The sequence below is a fragment of the Callorhinus ursinus genome, unplaced genomic scaffold (genome assembly GCF_003265705.2).
Source record: "Callorhinus ursinus isolate GAN/ISIS: 27379988/994484 unplaced genomic scaffold, GSC_fseal_2.0 scaffold12, whole genome shotgun sequence".
In the NCBI taxonomy this organism is placed as follows: domain Eukaryota; kingdom Metazoa; phylum Chordata; class Mammalia; order Carnivora; family Otariidae; genus Callorhinus; species Callorhinus ursinus.
Genome location: NW_027397074.1, coordinates 72,216,417 through 72,241,278, shown reverse-complemented (window position 1 = coordinate 72,241,278; position 24,862 = coordinate 72,216,417). Strand labels below are relative to the sequence as shown.

Below are 24,862 nucleotides of genomic sequence, written 5' to 3'. Positions count from 1 at the left end.
TTTTTATTATGCTTAATTATAACAATGAATTTTATATGCCTTGGATCTACCAGTATTGTCAACGTGATAGGTACTGTAATTAATAAAACAAAAAATATAAAAGGCAAATGTTAATCACAATTGTCATTTACTTTGGAATATCATTTTTAGCAACATAACCTACTACGTTAATGGCATAATCAATTTTGGTGCCTTTCCTTGTTTGAGGTTTGGTTTCAACCACTTCCTGACCTCCTCCTAACTTCAAGCCCTGCTTAACAATTATAGCGATTTCACAGCCAGGCCCTGGCGACCCCTTAACCAATTCCCTACACTGCTGCTAACTGGCAGTTGCTACATCTGACAAGATTAACTTTTAGAAGTAACTCTTCTCTGTAATCAGAAACAAACACAATTACATGTGATAGTAACGTTTACTTGTTCTACTGCCATTTGCCTTAAAAAAGGCACACAGCCAACCACAGAAATTCTGACCATGGTCATAGCTCAAGTCGCCAGGAAGTTTTATCTCGCTAACTAATCTAAATGCCAACCTACTCCTTACTGACCAATGAATATTTCATTTTTTGTTCTACCCAGAAAGCCTTTAATTGCTGTCTCATTTTAATGAAGTGTGGCTGATAATGGTGAAAAACGCTCACAGCCCAAATAGTCAATATTCGAGTTGTGTTCAACGGAGGAAGCATCAGTGACATTTTTGCAACTTTAAATACCATCATCATCCACTCTGTCTCCAGCCTCTTACCTCTGCCAAGTCACCCCAACTGCAAACATCTGTTCTTCAATTGTCCCATAAGAAACGTACTTCATATATGCAAAGTGATCATTACCCTAAAGAGCCAAATGTCTTTTAAAAGCTAGTTGAAGCAAATACGCAAAAGAAACACATTGTCATTTGGACGTTTAAATTTTAAAATGTCAGGCCTTTGGAGTCCTTAAATATTATAAAAGCATTTCCCGGTCACAAAATCACAAACTTGAGAGGTAGAAAGCAAAATCCAGACCAACCAACTCCTTGATTTTATAGATATGGAAAACTAAGACACACCGGGATTTGGCCAATACCAAAAATTAAAATGTGGTCCCTCGTAGCCACCCCTTCCCCCAGCCCACATTCAGTGGTCTCTCTCTCTCTCTCTCATGAAATACACAAAACTCCTTCCCATCTAAACACTGGCTCCAGTGCTAAAAGAATGATAAATTAATCACTTAATAATTTCCTGAGTTTCTTCTAACTGCAAAATTTAATGTACATTTTCTGCAATAATTAAGGTTAAATGAGGTCATAAGAATGAGACCGTAATCCAGAAAGGCTGGCGTCCCTATAAGAAGAGGAAGAGGTCATGTCAGGACACAGTGAGAATGCTTCCTTGGACTCAGGTGTCCTTACTCCGACCTGTCCTAGCTCTCAAGACTAGGGATTTTTGTTTCTCAAACAGTGATGGGCTACATGAAATCCCACTATCTCTCTTTGATGATTCTACTTTTGAAACCGAAAGCTTCCAGCTGTAAGAGGGTTGAATGCAACAAAGTCAAGGGCATAACTTTGTTTTCAAGAGCAGCACTCCCCACCAATTTGCCTTATTGGCCCAGAAGGTATGCAATCACAAATGCATGCAATAAATAAATAAATGAGAGATTAATAAAGCTTGAGAGTGTTTTTAAATTCTTTAGTTAGACGCTGCAAGCATTTAGATTGGTAAAGGAATAATTTTTGTTGTCACTCAGTTTTTGCTATATGAAGGAACTGTACTAACAATCTAAGGAACCATATATTCTCTGTTGGGGGGGGTCAGAGAATAAGGAATAGTGATAAATGAAAAAACAAAGGGAGAAATAAATTCTCTGCCTCTCCCCACAAAATCCTACAAATAGCAGCCACAAGGTAATTTCAGATTTCCAGAAATGGCTACATTATATATTAATTATAACTACAAAGTGCTACTCTGTCAAACTGTGATTGATACCTCAACAAAATGTATTTTCTTGATAAAGTTTACCATGATGGAACTAATCAAAAATAATTTGTGTAAAAAAAAAATCCAAATGCATGTCTGCTCTAGTCAAAAGAAAGGAAATACTGTCATTCAGATTTCACCATTAATGTATTTTCTTTGTGTTTCCCAAATTGAAGGCCTATAAAAGAATTTATTAGAGTGAATCCATCCATTCCTCTTGACTGTTTTCAGAGAAAGGGAAAAAGCAGCAACTATGTCAGTGAGGGTAGTACACGTTCTTCAGCCTATCATTTTCAGGGTCTCTATTTTGGTGAAAGTATTTCAGAATCTACCTAGGTTTAGGTAGAAACCTCTTCATTTCAGTATGTTTTGTTCACTTAGAACCAGAGGTAGCAAAACTGATTAGATAAACTCTTACCATCAAAAGCTTACATTATAAGGCTTAAGTTTCACATAATGTGTTGTTAGGCTAAGAATAAAGCAAGCAAGATAATGCTATAGACCTCATTTTTCTAAAACATCATTCTCTGAGACAATTTTCTGATTTCTTACCCAGAAAGAGAAAATAGTAAGGAAGAGCATTAAATAAACAAGTCAAAGGGGCCAGCAGAGTTAACGGGTCGTGAACAGACTGGAGGTCCGTATATTTGCCTCCGACACCCTGTGAGAGTTCCTAGGGAAGAAACTGCAGTACTTAGGAGAAAAGTACAAAAGTAAACTTGCAAGGTTGCCAGATCTGGGACCTTGTACAATGATTTTACGGGAGGACAGTAAAAATGACGGCTAAGAATATATAAAACAGTGTAATAGGAATGTGCTCTGTGGTGTTCTTGAACAGGGTGGTTCCAAGTTTTCAGTACAGAAAACTTTTATGCAGCAAAGAATGCGCTGCCCACTAAATAAAAATGATGGAAAGGACATTTTTAATAAATGAGGTATACACAAGCCACCTGCAGCATTTCAGGAAGACAGAATCCAAGTATCGCTAGACATAGGGGAAAAGTAGCAAAGGGAAACGAAAACTCCCTTCCCATGGAAAAGATCTCAGCTCCCTGAGAGAGACAGTGCAAGAAAACAAGGACAGTGTTTAAATGGCTGATAAAAGCCAACTTGTAGTAAGTTCCTTCTGAACTAGAGTTTGGGGACTTAGAAGAGGAAAAGGAGGAGTCCCTGCATCCCAGCAGAAGCACGCAAGGAGGCGAAGTGCTGGGTGAAAGGTTATGTGCCAGCTCACTACTGTCCAACTGTGTGCGGGAAAGGCTGCAGTCATCTACCTCCTGGTGCAAGAGAGCCCACTCATCTCTGTCCTCACCAGTCACTGGAGTTTTGGGGCTTCTCAGTTTTTGCCGCCCATGCAACTACCAAGGGAATACCTTTAGGCAAGGATTTGATGTTATTTTTTCATTTCCCCAGGACCTCGCATAGAATCAGGGTCCAATAAATAATCAGTAAAACTGAACAGAGGAACCTGGATCTGAACCTAATTTGTTGCACTTTTCACTTTAAATTTCAAATCCTGTGCTTTAATTCCCCATCTTTCTATTCTTCTATGCTAACTCTCCCACTAGGTTATACGGTTTTGTAAATAGTAATATGCTAAATCACATTCACTTTGAGCTAGCATGGAAATAAAATGAGGGGCATTCCAAAGGATGGGAAATATATGTATGTATATTTTATTTAAATAATCCCATAAAAATAGGAGTGACTATTTCTAAAGAAGAGTCCACACCAACTTAGAGAAGGGAAAACATGCACCGTAAGTGTTCAATATACATTTGTCGATCATGAATAAATGAATGGCTGCAGGAGAAATGAGAAAACTTTAAATACACAGAGTAAAAATGAAATGCACTAGTATGATAATGCACACTGACTCTCCTCATTACCAAAACTAAACTTCCAAGCTTTAGAAGAAATAATAAATCCAATAATCAACAAATGCTGAAGTGTAAAAACTAAAATAAAAAAAAACAAAACTATAAGATCTTAATCATTTGAAATTCCATAAGCCCATTTTGAGGTTTCAGCTGAGACTTTATAATGGGTTTGAGAAGCAAGGTTACAATTTGAGCCAAAGACTAATTTAAAGTCTATAATGATCACCTGCTTAGAAAGGATTTAACTTACCTCGCAGACCACATAATATTCTTGTGACTTCCATTAAGTTACACAGAGAATGAATGTAAACTGTATCATGCAACAAAACTTTTAATCAATAATAACATTCAGAATGAAAGTAGAGACCAATCAAGTGAGTAAAACTAGTATGAGTATTATCAAGTCTTAAAACAACTCTCTTGTAAAGAAGGATAAATGCTAAAAAATAATTGTTAAGAATTGCAATACATTAAACTCTACTCATACTTTAGCAAAAATGCATTTTATTAACTGTCAAATGAGGGTAACTTTTCTTCCCCAATCTCCTAACTTCACATTTATAAAGGGAAAAAAAAAGTTTACAGAGAAAGAAAATATCCTGAAAAGTGACTAACATCCACAGCTAAAAAACTTTCAAAGGTCTTCTTCTATGCTTTGGAACAAACGTAAGCATAAGAATTACATTTATCCATTCCATGGTGTAACGTAGCAGTAAATTATGGCATTAAATCTAGATTAGAAGATGCTTATAATGATTAAGGTATTTTCCCATTTTCCTAACAATTAGCAACTTTAACTAAGAAGAAATCAATTTAATTGAAGATGAGAGTGAATACTAAACCAATTACCAAAGTCAGGTGTAATAAATATGAGCACTGTTACTTAATCTAGAAAATCTAGATGTTGTAATTTATGTTTTATATAGAAAATCAACTAAATTTATAGAGGAATAGTCTTAATTCTCTTAATTCCAGGATTCCTAAATTACATGATTTACTTTTGCAAATGTTTGCTAAAACAGATTTTTCAAAAGATTAATAATGCTTTCTTTAAAAATCTCTTGTTATTGCATGAAAGGATTTTTTTGTTGTTTAATTTACATATTTGTGTGTTTCTGCATTTAAAACTAACGGGGTGAAGTATTCCCGTACAATTTTTAAACCTGTTGCTTAGGCAAGAGATCTAAATTGAACTAGTTCTAATGATTTCGATTTAGTAAGTCTTGGTTAATGAGAAGGTAGGATAAGGATGATTCCAGTAATAAACTGCTTATGTTGTAGAAAAGTATATTCAATATTTATCTGGACAATTCAGCAGCATTTGCTTAACTGTTATTTCAAATGCCTCAAATATTACAGAAGTTACCTGAGGAAGTTAATGTGATGATCTGAGGCACCTAACCTTAAATGAACCCAAGAGTTTCTGGTCCATTATATGAAAAAAGCAAAAATATGTATTGGTTCATTGCAAAGAAAACATACAATTAATATTATATTGGATATCTATGTTCAAAGAGTACCCTTTTTTATTGTGGCCAATAATGCTTAAAATATAATTCACCATCTTAATCTTTTTTAGGTATACAGTACAGTAATGCTAACTATATGCACATTGTTTGTAACCAGGTTTCTAGAAATTTTTCATCTTGCAAAACCAAAACTTTAGATGCATTGAAGAATAACTCCCTTTTCCTCTCTTCCCAAAAAGTTCCTTTTTAAAGGTATTTAGGGCTTAGAAGTTTTTAAAATGCAATTATCACAGATCTTTATTTTTTTATAATCATAGCTCCACTGAGCAATATAACAGATTTCAATCTAGTCAGCATCGAGTTGTCCTTTAATATATGAAAGCATATACATGACTGCTATAATGTCTTTCAGTTTTTATAGGTCATATTTGTTTCAAGACTTGGCAATCCTCAGAGGATATCTGAGTCATTAATATAAATTAGGGAGATAGGTCATGGGTCTGCCATTTTTTTCCTGTAAAGGGAGGAAGAGTAAACATCTTAGGCTTTGTAGACCACACGGTTTCTCTTGCAAATATTCAATTCTGCAACATTGTAGAACAGAGCAGCTATGGACAGTGCATAAATAGATGAGCATGACTGTGTCAAGAAAAATTTATTAAAAAAAAGAAAACCAGGTGACAGTCTAGATTTCTCTTATGGACCATATAAGTTGCCACTCCCTGAAATAAAGAAGGGAATGGAGGGACAATGACAGAGAGAGGGAGAGGGGCAGGGACAGGGAGTAGGAAACAAAGAAAATTATAAAAAAGTATTTATGGAGTATTACTCCAGAGAACAAATAGGTACTTAGCAGAGTTGACATTACTGGTTTTATTGACAAATTTTGATAGTGAAGCCCTAAAAATAGAACAAGTTTTTGTTTTGTTTTATTTATTTATTTATTTAGGACTTGTTTCAATGCTGACTGACCTCCTGGCATTCAGTACATCAGGAAAAATAATGAAAACAATGACTTTCAGTAAGTACATAGGATTCGACTTACCTTAGTAATGGGTGGAATATGACAGTAATATTTCTGGCTCCAGGTTTGCAGACAAATTTGGTTCCTCCCCCTTCAATTAAGTTATCATCAGGACCCCCTTTCAGGAAAAAGAAGACAGATTTAGCTTATTAGAACTTTTACAAAAAAATAAACCAAGGCTATTGAGATGAATGTTATCCTATCACAGGAAGGATTATCATTGAAAACAGTTGCCTTCAAACCTATACAATTATTTTGAATGACGGAATCCAGTCAGTCTTCCTCGTTACGTAAACTGTAGAGCAGCATTTTCACTCTGGAGTGAGAACATGGAAGCTCAGTAAAAATAAATTGTGTTTTTAAAGAAACAGTGTAGGGCAAATCCAGTTAAACTTTTAGATCTACAATCACCAGTGTCCATCTTAGCACAGCACGTGGAACTTTCCCAAAGCGGAAGTAGCATTCAAGGTTGTCCAGGGCTGTAACGGTTAGAGCAAAGACCCATATAAACCTAACCTGACCACACTTCATCAAATCTAAGACACCATCAATTTTAAGATACACTACTAAGTAACACTAATTTTTTTTAAAAATCCTGCTAATGAAACTATACAATGCTTTCTTATTACCTAGGGTTTTTTTTTTTTTCTCATTGAAAAGCTTCTTACCGTTTAAATATACACAAGTAGGTTATATAATTTAAGTAAATATTTAAGATTTTTTAAGGCTTTAAGACTTTTAAAATAAATAGATGTTTATCATAAATCTCTCACACAATTTAATACAGAAATATAAGAAAAATAAATTAAGGTGTTCTTAAAACTACATAATTTTCAGAATCCAGCTTTTCTTAATGACTCAGAGTTGTCAATATCCTTGTTTTCTAAATGGTGTCACTAAGTGGGTTTCTTAAAGGCGTGTATCTAGTATTTTATTCCAACTGCTGATACTGATTCTGCAAGGTTTAATGTTGATATGTACTTGATGCTATCAGAAGATTTAAAGGCAAGGTGTTCCTATACCAGCCACGATTCATAATCTTTCCTCAACCTATCCTTAAGAGGTTCATTAATTGAAACACTGAAGGCTCATGGTATGAGGAATATCCACTCAGCTCACACAAACTGAGGCAAAACAACTCATTTTGGCTGTCTTCTGGTCCACAGCCATGAAGATGCCATTGACTTAAGATAACATCCTAATTTCAGCTGCTTTAAAACGTGAAAAAATGTGTATCTCAGTATGCTGGGAGAAATGCTCCCCCTCCCACACACACTACTCACGTTACCTACTATGAGAATGAAAATTAATGTAATCCCTGGCCTCTCTCTGTCTTTTACCCACTCTAGGGGAAGTGAAGTAATTCCCCTGGTCAATTTGAGAACACAAAGCCGAGCATGCAGGTCTCAGCAACCTCCTTATTCCACTTTAGAAGCCAGAATGCCTGCAGATGGTAAGTGTTGTCTTGCAAAGTTGAACAATAAAGTTCTTGCTTTGTTCAGAGAAGGATGAAGTGGTCTTGTCCTTTCTGTAAGTGGGTGAGTAAATTTGTCTAATTTTGATGTTCGGTTAGCAAACGCATTTGGCTCTCAAAGTAGACCGCATCTTCCAGTCTAGCTTTTGCCAGTATAAAAGTTGGAATTTCACTTTCCATCTACCTTACTTACGTTATTTCTTAATGTTTCAGGAATCTGACAGTAAAGATAGATGCTATTTCCTGGGCTTCCTCAAAATTCTGACAGCCTACACTTAAAATATTTTTCTTTCTTTTAAATTCAACATTTTCTTTCTAATTATAGCTCTTTGCATGATACCAAACACAACTAAATCTCATTTGATTTATTATCTATCTTAATGGTCTCTGAGGTATCTTGGAGATTGACTGATAAAAACATGTGAAGCCTCAGAAATCCATACCCTGGATCATCAAGACTTCCCAGAGGCATCAGAGTCTAGACAAATCCCATTTGGATCAGTTGTTTCTACCAACTAATCACAGCATGGCTTTTCTTAAGAAAAACAGAAAATATAATGGAATGTACAGCTCTTGATTCAAAACCATGAGCTATTTTTTCTCATTTGAAAAAAAAAATCCATCTTGTAGTACTATATTTGCACCAGAGATATTAGTGTTCTGCTAAGTCAGTGGTTTTGCAAAAGGAGAGCATCAAGACTATCATAAACACTACCCTTTTCATAAAATCCTCCTCTAAAAGTCACATGGTATGGTTCCAAACAAACAGAGCAGAACAAACAGATCTTCTTTATCAATACTTCTCTAAGATCATACAACGAAGTCAGTATTGAATTACCAAGGAAACATGTGTATATGTGTAGAAAATAAACAGGTTATATTCTGCACTCCAGGCGCAACATAAATAACTTCCTATGAAATAAATATACACAACAATATAATGCATTCATTTACGGAATATGGGCATTTCTTTTAAGGACAAATGTGAGTTAGATTACAAGATCTCCAATGATTTCTAAAAATTTGTAGGTTCTATGATTTTAGATACTCAAGTATTATATACAGACCTGATGCACCTAGCTCCAGGCAAACTAGTAGCAGCTTCGGGCACACCAAATGCACTGCCTGTGGGTGCATCGCGGTGTCCTGCTCCACACCGGGCTTCCATCTGGAGGGCCCTGCCCTGCTCCGACCATTTCTTTAGGCACCAGGTCTAGCCTTAAACTGTTGAATGGCCCTCTCCTAATGTCCACAATTCCATTAGCAGCGATTTTATATAAAATAACCTCAACATCGGTCACCTGTATTGTCACTTGTTTTCTAATGCTTATGTAACATTTCCCTACCTGGAATGGAACTTCCTGGAAAGTGGTTCTAAAAGCATACATTTGCTGAATGAAGGAAGAAATGGAGACCTTAGTAGAATGTCATTGGAATTAGATGAGAGAGTATATGTGCAAGTCCTTTGGGAACTGTCAAAGACCTAACAAACACAAGCAATCCCCTTTGTATCCCCAGAGCCTTACAGGTAACAGGTGCACTTAATAAACATTTGTTGATGACAATCATATAGGGAACACAGATAACAAAAGATACAATACCAAAAATAAGGGCCATGGGCTGTGAGAAATGGCAGCAAGAGGAAGATCTGGCTGTGAAAAGGAAGGATGAGTGCTAGCATCTGGCTGGAAACTAAATAATAGTTGCATTTGTTCCTTGTTAGCTCCAGAAAGATGACTACTGCTTTACAGAGTGGGGTTAAACTGAACAAAAAGTAAACTTCGGGCAGGAATACCTCAACCCCCAACCAAAATTCCTCCTACAGGAGGCTCATTATAGGCTTCCAGGCCCATCGCAAACCCCACCTACCCTGCATTTGATGAGATTTCCTCTTTACTACAAGTCCAAATCCAGCTTACTCAAGTACCAATATCAGCACCAAGCCAGGGAAAATATTCTTGAAAATACACAGGTCAGAACCAAAAGTAAAGACCATGGCTGAAGACCATATGGTCCGAGTGTCGAATCCTCTGAGATTTAGTCTAGCATTTCAAAATTCTGAGCGAGAAACAAAACTCGCCTCTCATCTGCCTTCCCGTAATCAAGTAATCTGGGAGCGGCTGTCACGAGCGTTCCGGGGGAACATGTTCCATCCCAGGAAGAGCACGCACGGGCCAGAGCATCTCCTTCACCTTCATTCATTATGCTTACAGTCTGATCTCAGCTGTCAGAGGCCGGGTGATAAGCACTAGAAAAAATGCTGAATGATGATGGATGGCTGGAAAGAAAAGGAAACTGACAGTTGTATTACAAGTAGAATACAGCTTGTGCAGAAAGGAGAGGAAATGCCCCAGTCCTATTTCAGTTTCTAACAATGAGGACAATGGTTTGACAGGCTCTTGCAGACACCTGGCAAGAGGCACGGAGGCCACGCAGGGACTGCTGTGATGACAGCATATCAGGGCTCACAAACTAGGCCTTTCTTGGATAATTCATTCACACAGAAGTCATTAGCTCCTCAACTTATTTCTTCCTTGATTCTTCCCAACTGGAATTTGATGTCATTTACAATGAATATAGTCATTTTAATAAAACAGAAAAAGAAAACCACAGCCTGAGAAATGAAACAAACGTCCTCACTGACAGGTCTAGGGGACAGTGGGAAAAATCACTAAGATCGGTGTCAGACCCCAGATTGCTACTTAATACTGGAAGTGTGATAGAATTATTTAAATTTTCTGAGCTTTAGCTTTCCCATTTATAAAATACATACTGAAATTAACTCTTTCAAAGACCTGTGGTGATAACATACTCCTGGGGATTCAGTACACTGTTTGACACCCAGTATATCTCAAATAAATGGTCTACTTTTCTCATTAGAATGACCAAGCAGTTAAGGATCTACCTGATCTCACACACACACAAAATCACTGGAACATAAACTAAAGCACAAAAGATCCAGTTTACAGAATGTTATTCTTGCTACTTCAGGCAGTGTTGTATGAGTCACTATCATTAACAGGAGCAGTTAGAATATGTCTGTCTTATCTGGGGGGATTACTGCAGTGAAAGGTTAGAAAATTACTGAGAACACTTACAGCATGACAGAATAAAAATAACCAATATTAAATTATAGATATAAAGATTATGAATTGTCTGTGCAAGTGCTTAGAAGAAGACAGTATAGAGTCTGATGCTCAATTGGGTTGACCCACAAAAAACAGCATACCTTATCTGACATGTTTAATATGGCCTGGATTTCAACATGGCCCTTTCACATTGTAAAGAACCACAGTGAAGATGATTTTTTTTTACAGCAAATATTTTGCTTCATAAACACTTTCAAAGGATTATGAAAATGCATTCTGATTCTATCAATAAATAGGGTCTTTAAATAGCTCTAAGAGCCTACTGAATGGTCTAAGAATTCCCTGAATTCACAGCTGTCACCTTGTTCTTTTAGATTAAGTTCTTTAGCAAGTACCCATTCAAAAGCACAGATTATCATTAAGACTTAATGCTGTTGCTGTGTTCACCACCACCACCCAACCTGTGACTAGGGGCTATCTATCTATGAACTTGGGGTTTGGTACTAGATTAGGAAGAAAAGAGAAGTACAATACTTATTCTTACCCTCAAATAACTTACTATTATGGTGAACTCAAGCAAATCAAGATTGGTGGTAACATTCTACTTCTCATGGTAAGTTGCTGTCGGATCTGGGAAGGAAATCTTGGCAATAAACCTCTTCAAGGAAAGGATCATCTTCTGGACTCAACTCACATCAAGTCTATAATTATTAACAACAATATAATTTTGTTCATGGATGTATCTCCTGTGCTTAGAATAGTTTCTGGCACATCATAAGCATTCAGTAAGTATTTGTTGAATGAATATATGAATAAACAAATGAACAAACTGGAAAAAATGCTAATGTCCCTTTCAGATCGAGTAAATTCTAAATACAGACCACTTACGAACAAACAGCAGTTGTGTTTTGCATAAAGTATGCTAAGTAAGGAATGCATGTTTCAGTAAAATGCTGAAAAATTCTAATAAGATATTATTTGTAGAAAACAATCTCCCAAGTAGAAACAAAATAGTTATCCCCACCGTAAGAGGAGTAAATGCCTTGTCTATGTTTCTCTGCTCAATTACATTTTATTCCTGGGCAGCTCTAATGTTGTACTGTGTAGATAGTTAAGACAGGTGTCAAGTATTAGACAGAGTACGCAGGAAGAAGGTCAAGAGGCCGGAGGGGGGCTCACATTTATTAAACATCTACCAGGAACCCAGTACTGTGCTGGACACTTCACATAAAATATCTCACTTAATCCTAGTAATAGCCCTGTAATATTATTACCCAACACAGAGATGAAGAAATGGAGGCTCATGGGCATGGGAGGAGGAGTACAGAGTTTTGCTCAAAATCAAAATCACAAATGGCAGGGTCAGTATTTAAACTATTTTTCCTCAACTATATATACACTACAATGCACTTAATATCACTTTATGTTCCAAGAAATTCACGGGTTGAAAAAAAAATGACACAGATGATGGGTAATACAGGAAAATTCTAAACCAGGGAACAGTAAACCCTGATTTTATGGTTGTCTGACACATTAAATGCATTTTCTATGGAATCAACACTAAATACAACAGTTGGTTATCCAAGTCAATGCACAAAAAGCCTCTTGGATCTAAAATGTAAGTGGAGCCTGAAAAAAACAACATTTTGTAGATAAAGCCATCATATAAACAATGATTCTGGGGGGAAAACATTTAATGGTCCAACTGAGGCCAGAAAGAACGCTTCCTCTCTAATATAGTCCCAGCAGCAAGAACGAGAACTAATTTTACTTTTCCCCATCTTTCCTGACTAGCCAGGGCAGGGTATAATGACCCCTTGAACTCCAAACTACTGGCTAGGGCTCTTTGGAGGCCCAGGAACATGCAGGTAGGAAGACAAGACAGGGTCCAGCCCTTCAGGGAGGGAACTTTGGAGAGTATGCCTGTATCAATACCCAAAATACTGACAGAAGCCCATTTTTTTCTGCTTACCCTTTTTAAGAAAATTCCACTAACTCTCCCTTGCTTTGTCTTTTACTGTTACATCTGATGGATTTCTTGATAATCCTTCCACACTGCTGAGGGCCCAGGGGAGAGAAAATTACTGCAATTTGTAGCAGCACCATATTATTATGGAATATTCTAGAGCAAAAATAAGAGTGGAGAAGAGAGACTCTGAGAGTGAGAGTTGAGGATTTACTAGGTGGTTGTAGCAAAAGAACAGGGGAAAAGGAGTCAAAGATTCTGATAAGAAAGTCAGATGATTGACCACAGATGGGTCAAGGCTTGATAAGAAATAAATGAGACTTGGAAAAGACTTGACTGACAATAAGGCAATGCAAGCTGACATGTAGGGGTTTCTCTCAGATAAGAATACTGATGGCTGAAGTCGGAGTGAGAGAAGACTGAAAAGGAATGGAGGTTGTATTTAGACAGGGACAGGCTTAGAATTGTATCTTTCCTTGCCTTCCCTGTGGACACCCCATGAAGCCCTCCCCTGAGTTAGAAATGGGGTGGGGCGAAACAGTAAGTTAGATGTTTGGTAGTAAAGAATTAGGGAGTAGCAAAGTTTGGAGGTGGGCTGAGAATGAGAAAGGAAAAAAATAAAGGACAGTTCAAGGACCTCAGCCCTGAGGAAAAAGGGGAAGCTCCTTTTGGTCCCTTTCTTGTGTCACCCGTAGGTATAGAGCATAATGTACAGAAAGAGGATCTAAATTAGACACGGCCTAATGACAGGTTATTGTGAGACAAACAGTCCATGTTTTCAAGTATACGGAGGACAGCAGATGAACGTGCAGTACCTTATGTCTGTTGGAATCTCAATGTGAGCAGCCTGCTAGGAAGCAAATACCTCATCCAAGTTTTGCCTCAAGTAAGACCCTCTCTCCCGATGTTTGGCTAAAGACCATGAAATAATTATTTTTTGGTAACCTAACAGTGTTGTTTCACCATGAAATAATTTTTATAAAGAAATAGAAATAAAAATCATATTCTTTTATAGTTTGAAAATTGAATACATTCTAGCTCCCAAATAACAAGTGAATTTTATAATAAGCTATTATTCTGGGGTGGTGTCTTGGCTTACAAAACAAAACAAGAAAGAAAAATCCTTAATTATCTTCCTAACAATAAATTCAATGATGTTTTGGAAGATGGAATGACAAGGAACGAAAGAAAGAACGAACGGAAGAAAGAGAGAAAGAGAGAAAGAAAGAAAAAGAAAGAAAAAATTTTAAGGTTAATAATAGCTCACTCTAAGCCATCAGTAAAATGTATTCACCTGGAGCTCTTCCGTGAGCATAAGTCAAAGGCGGCTCCATTAGTAACAGGACTGACCGTTTCTCTAATGGAGTCTGAAATGGCATGCTCTACGAAGAGCAAAATGTAAGATATGAGCCAATTACCAGAGGATCCACAGGCACTGCGTGCATATTTTTAAATGGTTGATCAATAAGGCACAAGGGAACTTTAACTGACCGTTTTTGAGAAGCATTCTTATCTTAGTGACATTATCCTCCAACTCACTTTATTTTAAGGCTACATAAGGAGACTGCATTGATTCTTTCTTCTCCTTCCACTGTTTAACAGATTCCCTAGTTTGAATTATCTTGAATCTACTAAATAGGTTTTAGAGGCAAGCCAGGTATATCTAGCTCAAAGATTCTCATGTGTGGAAGCTGGAGTCCTCTCCCTTACTTATCATGTATCTGATTTCTTTCATTTAGCATGTTTTCAGTGTACACCCATGTTGTGGCATTTATCAGTACTTCATTTCTTTTTAAGGCGATTAGTATTCCAATGTATGTATATACCACAGTTAGTTTATCTCTTCAGCAACTGATGAACGTTTGGGTATTTTCGCTTTGGGCTATTATGAACAACGTTTCTATGAACATCCATGTACATCCAAGTTCTGTGTGGACATAGGTTTCCAATTCTCAATATATACCTAGAATTTGAATTGCTGGATCATATGGTAACTCTATCTTTAACATCTGGAGGAACTGGCAGACTGTTTTCCAAACAGTCTACACCCTAATGTCCATTGTTGTTATTTTCTTTAATAAACTAATTATTTAGAAGAAAACCTGTGTCTGGGTGGCACTGGGAGTGGGGGGGGTGGAGGTGGTATGTGATGAGCAGCACACAAAGGAAGTATGAGTAGTTTGTTCTCTAGAAAAACCCTTTGCCCCCAACCCGAAATCTCCCCCTGCCTCTTGTAGGGGTGGCCCTGTCTGTTTTGAAGGATCATTGAGGAAGCATTACTAGTGTAACAAGTGATGGCAGGGCAGAAGCCTCTGGAAATTGGTACAACTGGGAAACGCTCTATGCTATCTATAGTGTTTCAACTAAGTGTCGGTGCTGGTTCATCAACCATGATTAAAACTGACAATGAAGATTCTCTCCTCACTCAAGTTTCAGATTGCTGAAGAGTTTACTGTTTGCTCAGTAGTTCTTGTTAAAATAAAGCCAAGAGTGATATGAAGGATGACAGAATGCAGCGAAGTTCTCTAATCAGATGAGCCCATCTCAGTGCTGACCTAACATGTATGCTGGACTAGTCAGGAGTCTTCCAATGATGTCTTGCCAGCTGAGTGGTGGATTTATGGTGCAGATAAGCATCAAGCTGAAAACAGACTGAGTCCATCAATCTTATTTTGCCTGTGAAATGGTCTACAATGAGGCCCAGGCCTCTGGAAATGACGGATGCACAGATACACTAGGTCATATAGATGAAGTGGTATTGTTAAATGCTGTCACCATCTCCACGCTCAGATATATGCTTAAATCTGAGAATGCCCAAAGGTAGAAAGAAATTATTTTGAAGGGCTTGATGTGACAGGTAGAAAGTATAATAACCCAAAATGACTGTAAGAAGTAAGACAGATAAAGGTCTCCTTAAAGACAAATTTAGAGTCAAAATACAAGTTGCAAACCATGGCATTTAGCTTACTGACAAAGATAATGAGTGCTGGCATCCAAACAGAAACAGCATTATTTCATGGCTCATTGGAAGCATCTGGATGACTAAGGCACAGGTGGCTTTAAATAACTTTACCAGCAAACCCATAGTCACTCTTTAGGTTTAATCAGCAACAGTCAACTTTCCAGCCACTCTAGGCAACAGCTCTTGGAATATTCTCATAGCATTAAAATTGGTCTTCCAAGCCAGCTAAGCATGAGCTATGACATGATGAGCACTCAAAAGTACAGCTGGCAGGGGCTTTTTTTTTTTTCTGTTTCTACATAAATAGAGCATAACATAGGATTGTGCATGCCCTATGTTCAGCAAAAAAAAAAAAAAAAGTTTAAAAAAAATAGTGTTTTAATCCATCCAGACTGCCCATCCCCTGCAGCTCTACAATGCCTAATACATTTTTTTTTTTACCCAAACCAAACCAAAAAGTAGTGAATTTTTCCAATCTTATTTCTTCCACATTCATCTGGCATGCTTCCACCGTGCACTTCTCAAAATTTTTATTCTCCATTTTATCAGTCATGATGGTTAAAAAGCAAATAACCTTTAATGTTAACATTTTACATACTACTTAACCCCATAATCCCAGTTCTTGGCATTTCCTCCCATCCCCAATAAAAAAAAACACCATCATAGGTGAATTTAAGATTCAGCAACAAGAGGGACGCCTGGGTGGCTCAGTTGTTAAGCGTCTGCCTTTGGCTCAGGTCGTGATCCCAGGGTCCTGGGATCGAGCCCTACATCATCGGGCTCCCTGCTCGGTGGGAAGCCTGCTTCTCCCTCTCCCACTCCCCCTTGCTTGTGTTCTTGCTCTTGCTAGCTCTCTGTCAAATAAATAAAATCTTTAAAGAAAAAAATTGGCAACAAGAATGTTTATCATAGAACAGTATCTTAAACTTTTAAAAAGTCACTTAAAATGCAAAATTAACAGGGAACTGATTATAAATCCACACATATCTCAACATATACATAAGTGATACAAACACGCATGTATGTATGTGTATGTATGTACGTATAACTGGAATATGACACAGCCATTAAAAATAGACACTACAATAAGGCAAGAAAATGACTTAACATGCAGGAGTCATTATGGCAAAAAGTTATTGATTAAAATAATACTGTTAGATAAGCCAATATTATGTGTCTCATAACTGTAATACTGAATATCTTTGCTGACTTAATTCTTTTGTCTTCCACCTCTGTTGAATCTTGTTCCTAGATTCTTTTTTCTTTATGTATCGTGTATCATATGTATCATATTTATTTGCATATGTATTTGTGCATGTGTGTGTGTTATTTAAGTTCATATTTCTTAGAAATTTATCTGTAACAATTCTTGGAGGACTGGCTTAAAGGTAGGTACCATGAGAATACATTAACAATCACTTCTGCTAGTTGACCTAATAGAATTACCAAACTGCAACCCATTTTAAACTGAAGTCTCACTTTAAAATTTTCTCACATGAACCAGAGGATGTTTGTTTTGGCAACAAACCTGGTTTTTCTAGGGATTTTCCCTGCTTTCAGTCTATGCCAAGGTGACCAATTTTCTTTCAGTCCCTTACCAGGAGGTGGGAAAATTATGGGGAAAGGGATGGTATTTCTAGATGACCCTTGCGCTCTATACGGAGTTTGGGGGTAACACTCTATTAGACTACCCAGGTTGGGTAGGTTCTGGGTTTTGTTCCTATTCTGTGCCTTGCAAGTTCACTTGGCTTTGGCAAGTATTTTCAAGTAAAGACTGGCTTGGAAGTCCTTTTCTCAATATCTCTCTGCAGTCCGTTTTTTGCTTCCAATAATCCTAACTTTCTTGCCAGCCCATCAAAGCTATTTAACACATTTTTAAATGTTTCACCCAACACTTTAAATTTTTTCATGGGCAGATCAGCAAAGATACCAGTCATACTGCTAGAAAGAGAAGTCTCCACACAAAATATTCTTTACAGAATAGTCTACAAACAATTTCCCCTCTGAATTAAATTTTTCCGGTACAAGCATCTTTGGATTATATTCAGATATCCCGATTACTGTTTGTTATTTGTTTTTAATCAGTTATCATAGTTATCCTAAGATAATCATTACAAATACAAAAAATAAACAATAAAAATAATACAACTTTTCCTTAAATGTTATCAGTTAATGTGATATACTGAAATAAATGATATACAATAAAATGCAATTTGATATAGATTATAATCAAATGTTAAGAATTGAAGTTCTCTAACTTTGGTATCAAGTAATTTTCTGGCAACAAGAAAGTTGCTTAACCTCTCTGAGGCTTCTATTTTATTTTTTATCAATAAAATAAAGAGAATGAACCAGATAGTATACTCTTGAGAAAACTTTCCATCTATGAATTTTTATTTCTTAGATCATAAAATGTCCTTTGGAATATATTCTAATAGGTTTTATTTACATTTTCTGATACCGTATAGCATAACATAGTAGCACCTTTATCAAGGAGAAATTTATGCCAATTGTTATAATCATTGAGATACCATATGCAATAATTCTAACAGGATTTTAAATGAGAATGAACTGCATTTTTGCTTTGGGATATTAGTTATGCTTCAGGAAAAAATAATTAGTATCATTTTGGGCTGACATTTTTATACCATCTAATTATGATTATCTATGCTCTCCTTCTTTTATGAGAAGCATCTTAGATCCTGCCTTGATTATCACAAGAATTACCCAATGCTGAGAAATAAAATGGGCAAAATTCATGTCGTGTCTGTGCAATTTTAACCTAAAATGTTTCTTAATAATTCACCCCAAACCAGGTATCAGAACTTTACAAAAATCACTATAATTGATGGTTTTCAAAACTGCAATTCTGACAGAAATGTATTTAATAGGAAAACACGATTTAATTTAATACAATCTAATAATTAGGAACTCAGCATCTTGGTGCCTAGGAGTGGACTCATGATGATATAAACCTAACTAACAGACACAGTCCATGACCTCAAGAAGTTCATGCTTTCATTGTGGTATGAAAAGGAACACACCAAAAGTTAGAGACAAAGCTATTATAAGATACAGCAAAATAATTAAAATACAGCATTCCACAAGAATGTTGATAGAAGTACTACTCTTTAGTTTGAAAACCAACTTACATAAGCATAATAAAATTCATGGGAAGGCATGTGAAGTTACGGTTGTTTGGTAGAGAAAATACGACACTGATCCTCTACAAAGTAGCCTGATATTAATAATACAAGAAAACAGATTGACCAAAGTAACATGTAATACAGAACTCCTAATATTGGCATAATTGGTATTATTGGTATCATTAGGTAAGTCAATTCTCCCTTGGGCTGAGAAAAAACAGTGATTCAATCACATAACAAAGGAGCTACTTATCAACATTTTCTAAATACATCATATAAAATTCTTGCTACAACTTTCTTCCTGGAAAAGTACATTTCTTTTGTATTTCTTCAAAGATCAGTAAATTTGCTTTTTAAATGCTGTTGTTCAAAAGCCTAAAATATAGACAAGGCTTTTGTTAAGAATGCACAAAAGAATGACTTGTCAATTCAGCTGAGGGGGGACCAGAGAGGGGCAGAGGTTACTAACAAAAAGGCTCTGAAGATACTAGACAAAGCAACTTAGTGTAAAGTAATGGTCTGTAGACACAGCTTCAGTGTAAACATTTTTTTTTTTAACCCAAACAATCAAGCACCACTCCAACTGTAGAGAACTAAAGAGAGACAGAACAAAAAATATGGGAGGCGGATTAAATTCAAATACATTCAGCAAATATTGATGAAGTGCCAATCATGTACAGGTTCCGCACGAGGTCCTGGCAGTAGTAAGAGCAACATGAACCTCTGGTTGCTCATGTCTGCAACTCTTCTGTTTTGTTCATGCCTCTCATCCCATCACCAGCAAATCCTAGCAGTTCAACCTTCAAGACACAGAGTCCAAGTACTTTGCAAACCACTTTCTAAGCCACCACCATCTGGTCTTTTAATTGGTCTCCCTGCCACCTTTCAGGGAATTCTCAATATATAAGACAGAGTAATCCTGTTAAAATACAAGTAAGGATAATCCAATTACTCCCCTCTCCAAAATGCTCTGCTTCCTATCTCATTTCGAGTAAAATCTGAACTCCTTGCAATGACCTAGATAGAAGAGTCCATGAGATCTGTCCCTGTAATTTTCTGGGTTCATCTCCTACCTCTCCTTCCCTGTCTCATTCTGCTCTTCTGTGAAGACACCATACACACACCTGCTTTGGGGCCTCTGTTCCTCCTGTTTGCTCCACTTGTCAATACTCTTCCCCACGATCTATGTGGACTCCTCCCTTACCTCCTTCAAGTCCCCACTCAACTATGTCCTTCTCAGTAAACCCTTCCCTGGCATGCAAAATGAGATATAAGATATAAGTAAAATCATTTAAATAATAAATTTAGTCAGTAGAAAGCATATATTTCTATATACAAGCAACTGCAAACCTATAAAAAACTAAGTTTCTGAAATCTGGCCATGATGATATAATTCTGAGAAAGACATTACACAGAGAATACCCACTAACCACACACATACACATGAAACACTGAAACCACATGTATATAAATGTCTGAGCTAGCTTTTTGCTCCTACCACTCTATTCTGGGTGTTTTCCCAAGTCATTAAATATTCTTTAAGAACGTAAGTATTAAAGATTGCATAATATTGTAGAGATGCACCAAACATTCACCATTCAGCAATTATCAGCAAGCCAGCTGCATGCCAGGCACCATGCTAGGTACCAGGAAAAAAAATGGTCAAAGGCCCTACCTCTATCCTTCCGAAGTTGACCGTATTATATTGAGATAAGACCTGAAGTGATCACAGAAATACATAATTACAAATTGTCTTCTGTGTTACGAGACTGGAACAGACTGGCAGGAGAGACCATGATACCTCTCTATGTATTTAACAATAATCCCACAGTATCTATTAGGGACTAATTTACCCCAAGGACAGACAAAACTTCTCTGAGGGAGTGACATTAACACAGAGCCTGAAGGATGAGAAGGAGGTGGTCTGGAAAGAGTAGAGGCAGGAGTGTCCTAGGCAAAGGGAAGAGCATGTGTGAAGGTCCTGAGGCAGCAAAGAGAGAGGCCCTTTGGAGGCAATGAAAAAAGTTCAGTGTTAGAAGGCTAGTGAGGAAGAAGAGTTAACTGTCAGGGGAATTAGGCAGAGCCAGGTCACAAGGGCCTGGGAGGTTATGCTGGGGGAAACAGGTTTTTTATCCTAAACATAAGAGGAAGCTGTTAAAGATCTGGAGAAGGGAGTGATGGGATTTAATGCGAATATAAGAAGATCATGTTTTAAAGACCCAGAGTAATCTCTAACACAACCCTCTCCCTAATTTTTATCCTGACAAAGTCTTGCTTCAAAACGTCTCATGAATCTTCTCCAAAGCAGTCTCTGGACTGCCTTCTTCAATTCTCTCTGCCAAGCAGCACACAGAGTCTGCAGCTTCTGGGACCACCACCAACCAAGCTAAGGGTGACAGAAGCTCTGGTCACTATACCCAAAGCCTACCACATCTCTCATTCCTGTGTCATTGGCCAATCAGTCTCCTTGAATAGTAACTAACCATTTCTATCCCTCATAGTACCCTGAATTTCCTTGCTCCTCATTCGGATCTCACTTGTCTTCAATCTCCAAAACCCCTCACTATTTATTGTCCCCTGGTTTTCTCCCGTGAACATCATTTCTCCATAGGTTTCTAAAGTGTTGGTTATTTCCTCTTGCATAGGCAGGAGAACTGAAAATCTAGATTGGGTGGCATCCCAAAGCAGCTTCCAGACCATTGTACCTCCAGCACTTGAATAATAATACATATTTTTTTAAAAATACTGATACTTTACGGCCCATCCCATTGTGCTGTTTCATCCTATCTTTTGCTACCACTTACTAACTTCAGCTCCTGATTCACAATCCAGTATCTAGCATGATGACCTCAACATTCATATTTAGGGCCCAAAAGAGTCCTCTAAAAGCTTTGACATTCTCATCACCAGTGACCTCTTTCATTCTACCTCGGCCTCTGTGGTCAACACAGATATGGACGATCCAGCATACAGTCTCCACCTATCAGTCACTCTAGGGTCTGCCTTAGCCACAGGGAGCCTTTGCTCTGGAGGCCCACATCCAGTGACTAAGCTAAGCAGGAGTATTAAGTCCCAGCTATTTCAGCTGAATGCAAGACAATTCTGATGGGTAAGATCTACTCCACTGATCTCTGCTGGGTTGGCCTAGGCTCTAAGGAGTACCCCCCCCGCCCTCCAATTTGACTTTTCTTTCTGCTAAACCCTACTTCCGCTCACGTGTTTTCATAGGTGGTTACTCCCAAAAGATACCTTGCATATTACTGACTCTGTCTCAGCGTCTGCTTCTGGAGAACCCAACCTGTGACAACCACTCACTCCCTCAGAGCCAACCTGGACTTAACTACGATCTGTTACTGCTCTAACTACACATTTACCACTCTCCTCACACCATCCTGACTCCATCCTGACTTCTAATCTACAGGCCCTTTACCTTTCTCCCATTTCATCACCTTTCAAGGTTTTTCACTTTCCTTATCCTTCAACAAAGAGCTCATCACGTGTAATATAAGGAACACCCTTGCCAATAGCATCACTCATCCTTCTGTCCTTTACGTCACACCAGTCTGGTAAAAGCCAACCACGGGGAAGCCTGCATACCTGCCTTCTCTGGGTTTTCATCAACCACTGCTGTAGAGAATCACCAAACAAGGTGTAATGGCTAACCAAAATGAGCCCTTCAGCACTACCCCGCAAATCAACTACATTTCTCTAGAAAATTCATTCTCCCACTGTCTACAGAATTCCTCCACTCTCAAATCTTCACCACATGACTTTCTCCTTAACTCTAACAGATGACCTTATAGAGAAAATTATTTTTATTTTACAGAGAAAATAGATAAACAACTTGGACATTCTTCAACTTCCCATATGCAGGAAAACAAATGTTCCTACATCTGTACCCACTTTAGTCTTCTTCTAAGCATTTCAAACAGAGTTCCCCCAATCTAAAGCTAATAACCTAAGAGTCCTAGAACACATTTTAAGCTTATTACATGAATGAAAATTCAGCCCCACTCAAAATAACCAAAGGGAATTGATAGCACACATTAAACTCTGACATAAATTCAGTATTATTTAATGAGGTGTGACAATAAAGTAGTAAGACAAGTTCCATACACCAAATTTATTTGTTCAAAATTTATTATCCTATTGTTTATGAAACTAACAAATTTCTAACTTTTAAAATTTAAAAAGAATGAAAAAATATATTGAGAGAGCATAAAATATATACCGTGTGTGTGAGAGACAGAGAGAGAGAGAGAGATACCTGGTTAGGTCTAAAACTGTAAGATGTTTATTACATATTCTTATAATACAGTCAGCTGATTCAGCCTAGAGAAAGGTATCTTTGTCCTATGACATAAATCTCAATGAAAGCTGTGTCTCTACAGGAAGGAAATATTAAAGCCAAATCTTCTATTTATTGAAGATTCTATTTCCAAATAATTTCCTGTGGAATAACCCTTCAGAGATGCAGGTAACACAGTAATGGTTCTTCACCTTTGGTGAGGTCACAAAAGCCTTTCGGAATCTGATCTGAACTGTGGCTCTTCTCCTCAGAAAAATGCAGATATACACGAAGACAAAATTTTATAAATAATTCCAGGAGTACACAGACCACCTTAAGACCAGAGACCCCAGGTTTAAGAGAATTACTCGAGTTTCTGGAGTCAGAAAGATCTGGATTCAAATTCCAGTTTCACCACTTCCTCTCTGTGTCTCTCCTTGGCCAAGGCATTTAACATTTTCCAACCTCTGTTTACTTGTCTATAAAAAAATAAAACTCTGCTCTCAAAAAGTTATAAACAAATAAAAGTATGCGTGTGAAGGTTTTTGTAAAATTCTTATAAAGCACAGTATAAATGATAGTTATTATAACCTAGAAACAGCTATGTGTTTCGCTAATCCCCACTAGGAAGAAGCTCTAAGAGTCAAATCCTCAGAGGAATGCAGATTCAAGTCATCATTTTATTCTCAGGCATAAAAAAACAACAGGGTAGGGGGCGGAGCAAGATGGCGGAGGAGTAGGAGACCTAGATTTCGTCTGGTCTCAGGAATTCAGCTGAATAGGGATCAAACCATTCTGAACACCTACGAACTCAACAGGAGACGGAAGAAGAGAGTAGCAACAACTCTCTGAACAGAGAAGCGACCACTTACTGGAAGGTAGGACGTGCGGAGAAGTGAATCCGAGGCGATATTCGGGAGGATAGACAGAGGGGGAGGGGCCTCCGTCGGCTGCTTCTGGCAAGTGCTAGAGCCGCGGAGCACAAAATCGGACCTTTTAGAAGTTGGCTCCGCTGAGGGACATCACTCCAGTGGCTAAGCGGGGGGTGGAACCCTCGCGGGACAGTGTGGTCTCAGGACCCTCGGGGTCACAGAAAGACCGGGGGTGCCTGAGTGCAGCAGAGCTCCCAGGTATCGGAGCGGGGAAGCCGGCTGCAGAGACGGAGCCGAGGCGCGGGCTCTCAGCTCGGGGTGGCCATAAACTGTGATCTGCGGCCCAGTCGGGCCACTGCTCCTCCAGCAGGGACCCAACAAGTGGCAGAACCAGGGAGACTCCCCTTCCTTCCCGGGGAGGAGCAGCGCGGGAGCGCACCGCAGGGATCTGCTGGGTTTGGAGACTCCGTGCGGGGTCGGGTGCCAGAGATAGAAACGCTCGGTCACAGGCCGGGTGAGCACGCAGCGCGGTGGGAAACCGGGGACACAGGAGTGACTGCTTTTCTCTGGGGGTGCACTGAGGAGCGGGGCCCCGAGTTTTCGGCTCCTCCAGGCGGAGATTGGGAGGCCACCATTTTCACCCTGGTCCTCCAAAGCTCTACCGAGAGCTTGCAGGAAACAAAAGCTCCTGAGAGCAAACCCGAGCAGCTTGTTTAGCCCGGACTCACAAGGGC

The 24,862-nt window shown here is 38.2% G+C and overlaps 1 protein-coding gene across 3 annotated transcripts in view; it reads right to left on the bottom strand.

The window, feature by feature from the left end:
• Positions 1–24,862, bottom strand: part of EXOC4 (exocyst complex component 4) — a 728,355-nt gene that overhangs the window by 378,860 nt on the left and 324,633 nt on the right. For all 3 annotated transcript variants that reach the window (XM_025854871.2, XM_025854873.2, XM_025854872.2), the window contains exon 10: positions 6,353–6,449. In XM_025854871.2, coding sequence (XP_025710656.1) covers positions 6,353–6,449 — 97 coding nt within the window. The remainder of the gene's footprint in view (positions 1–6,352; positions 6,450–24,862) is intronic.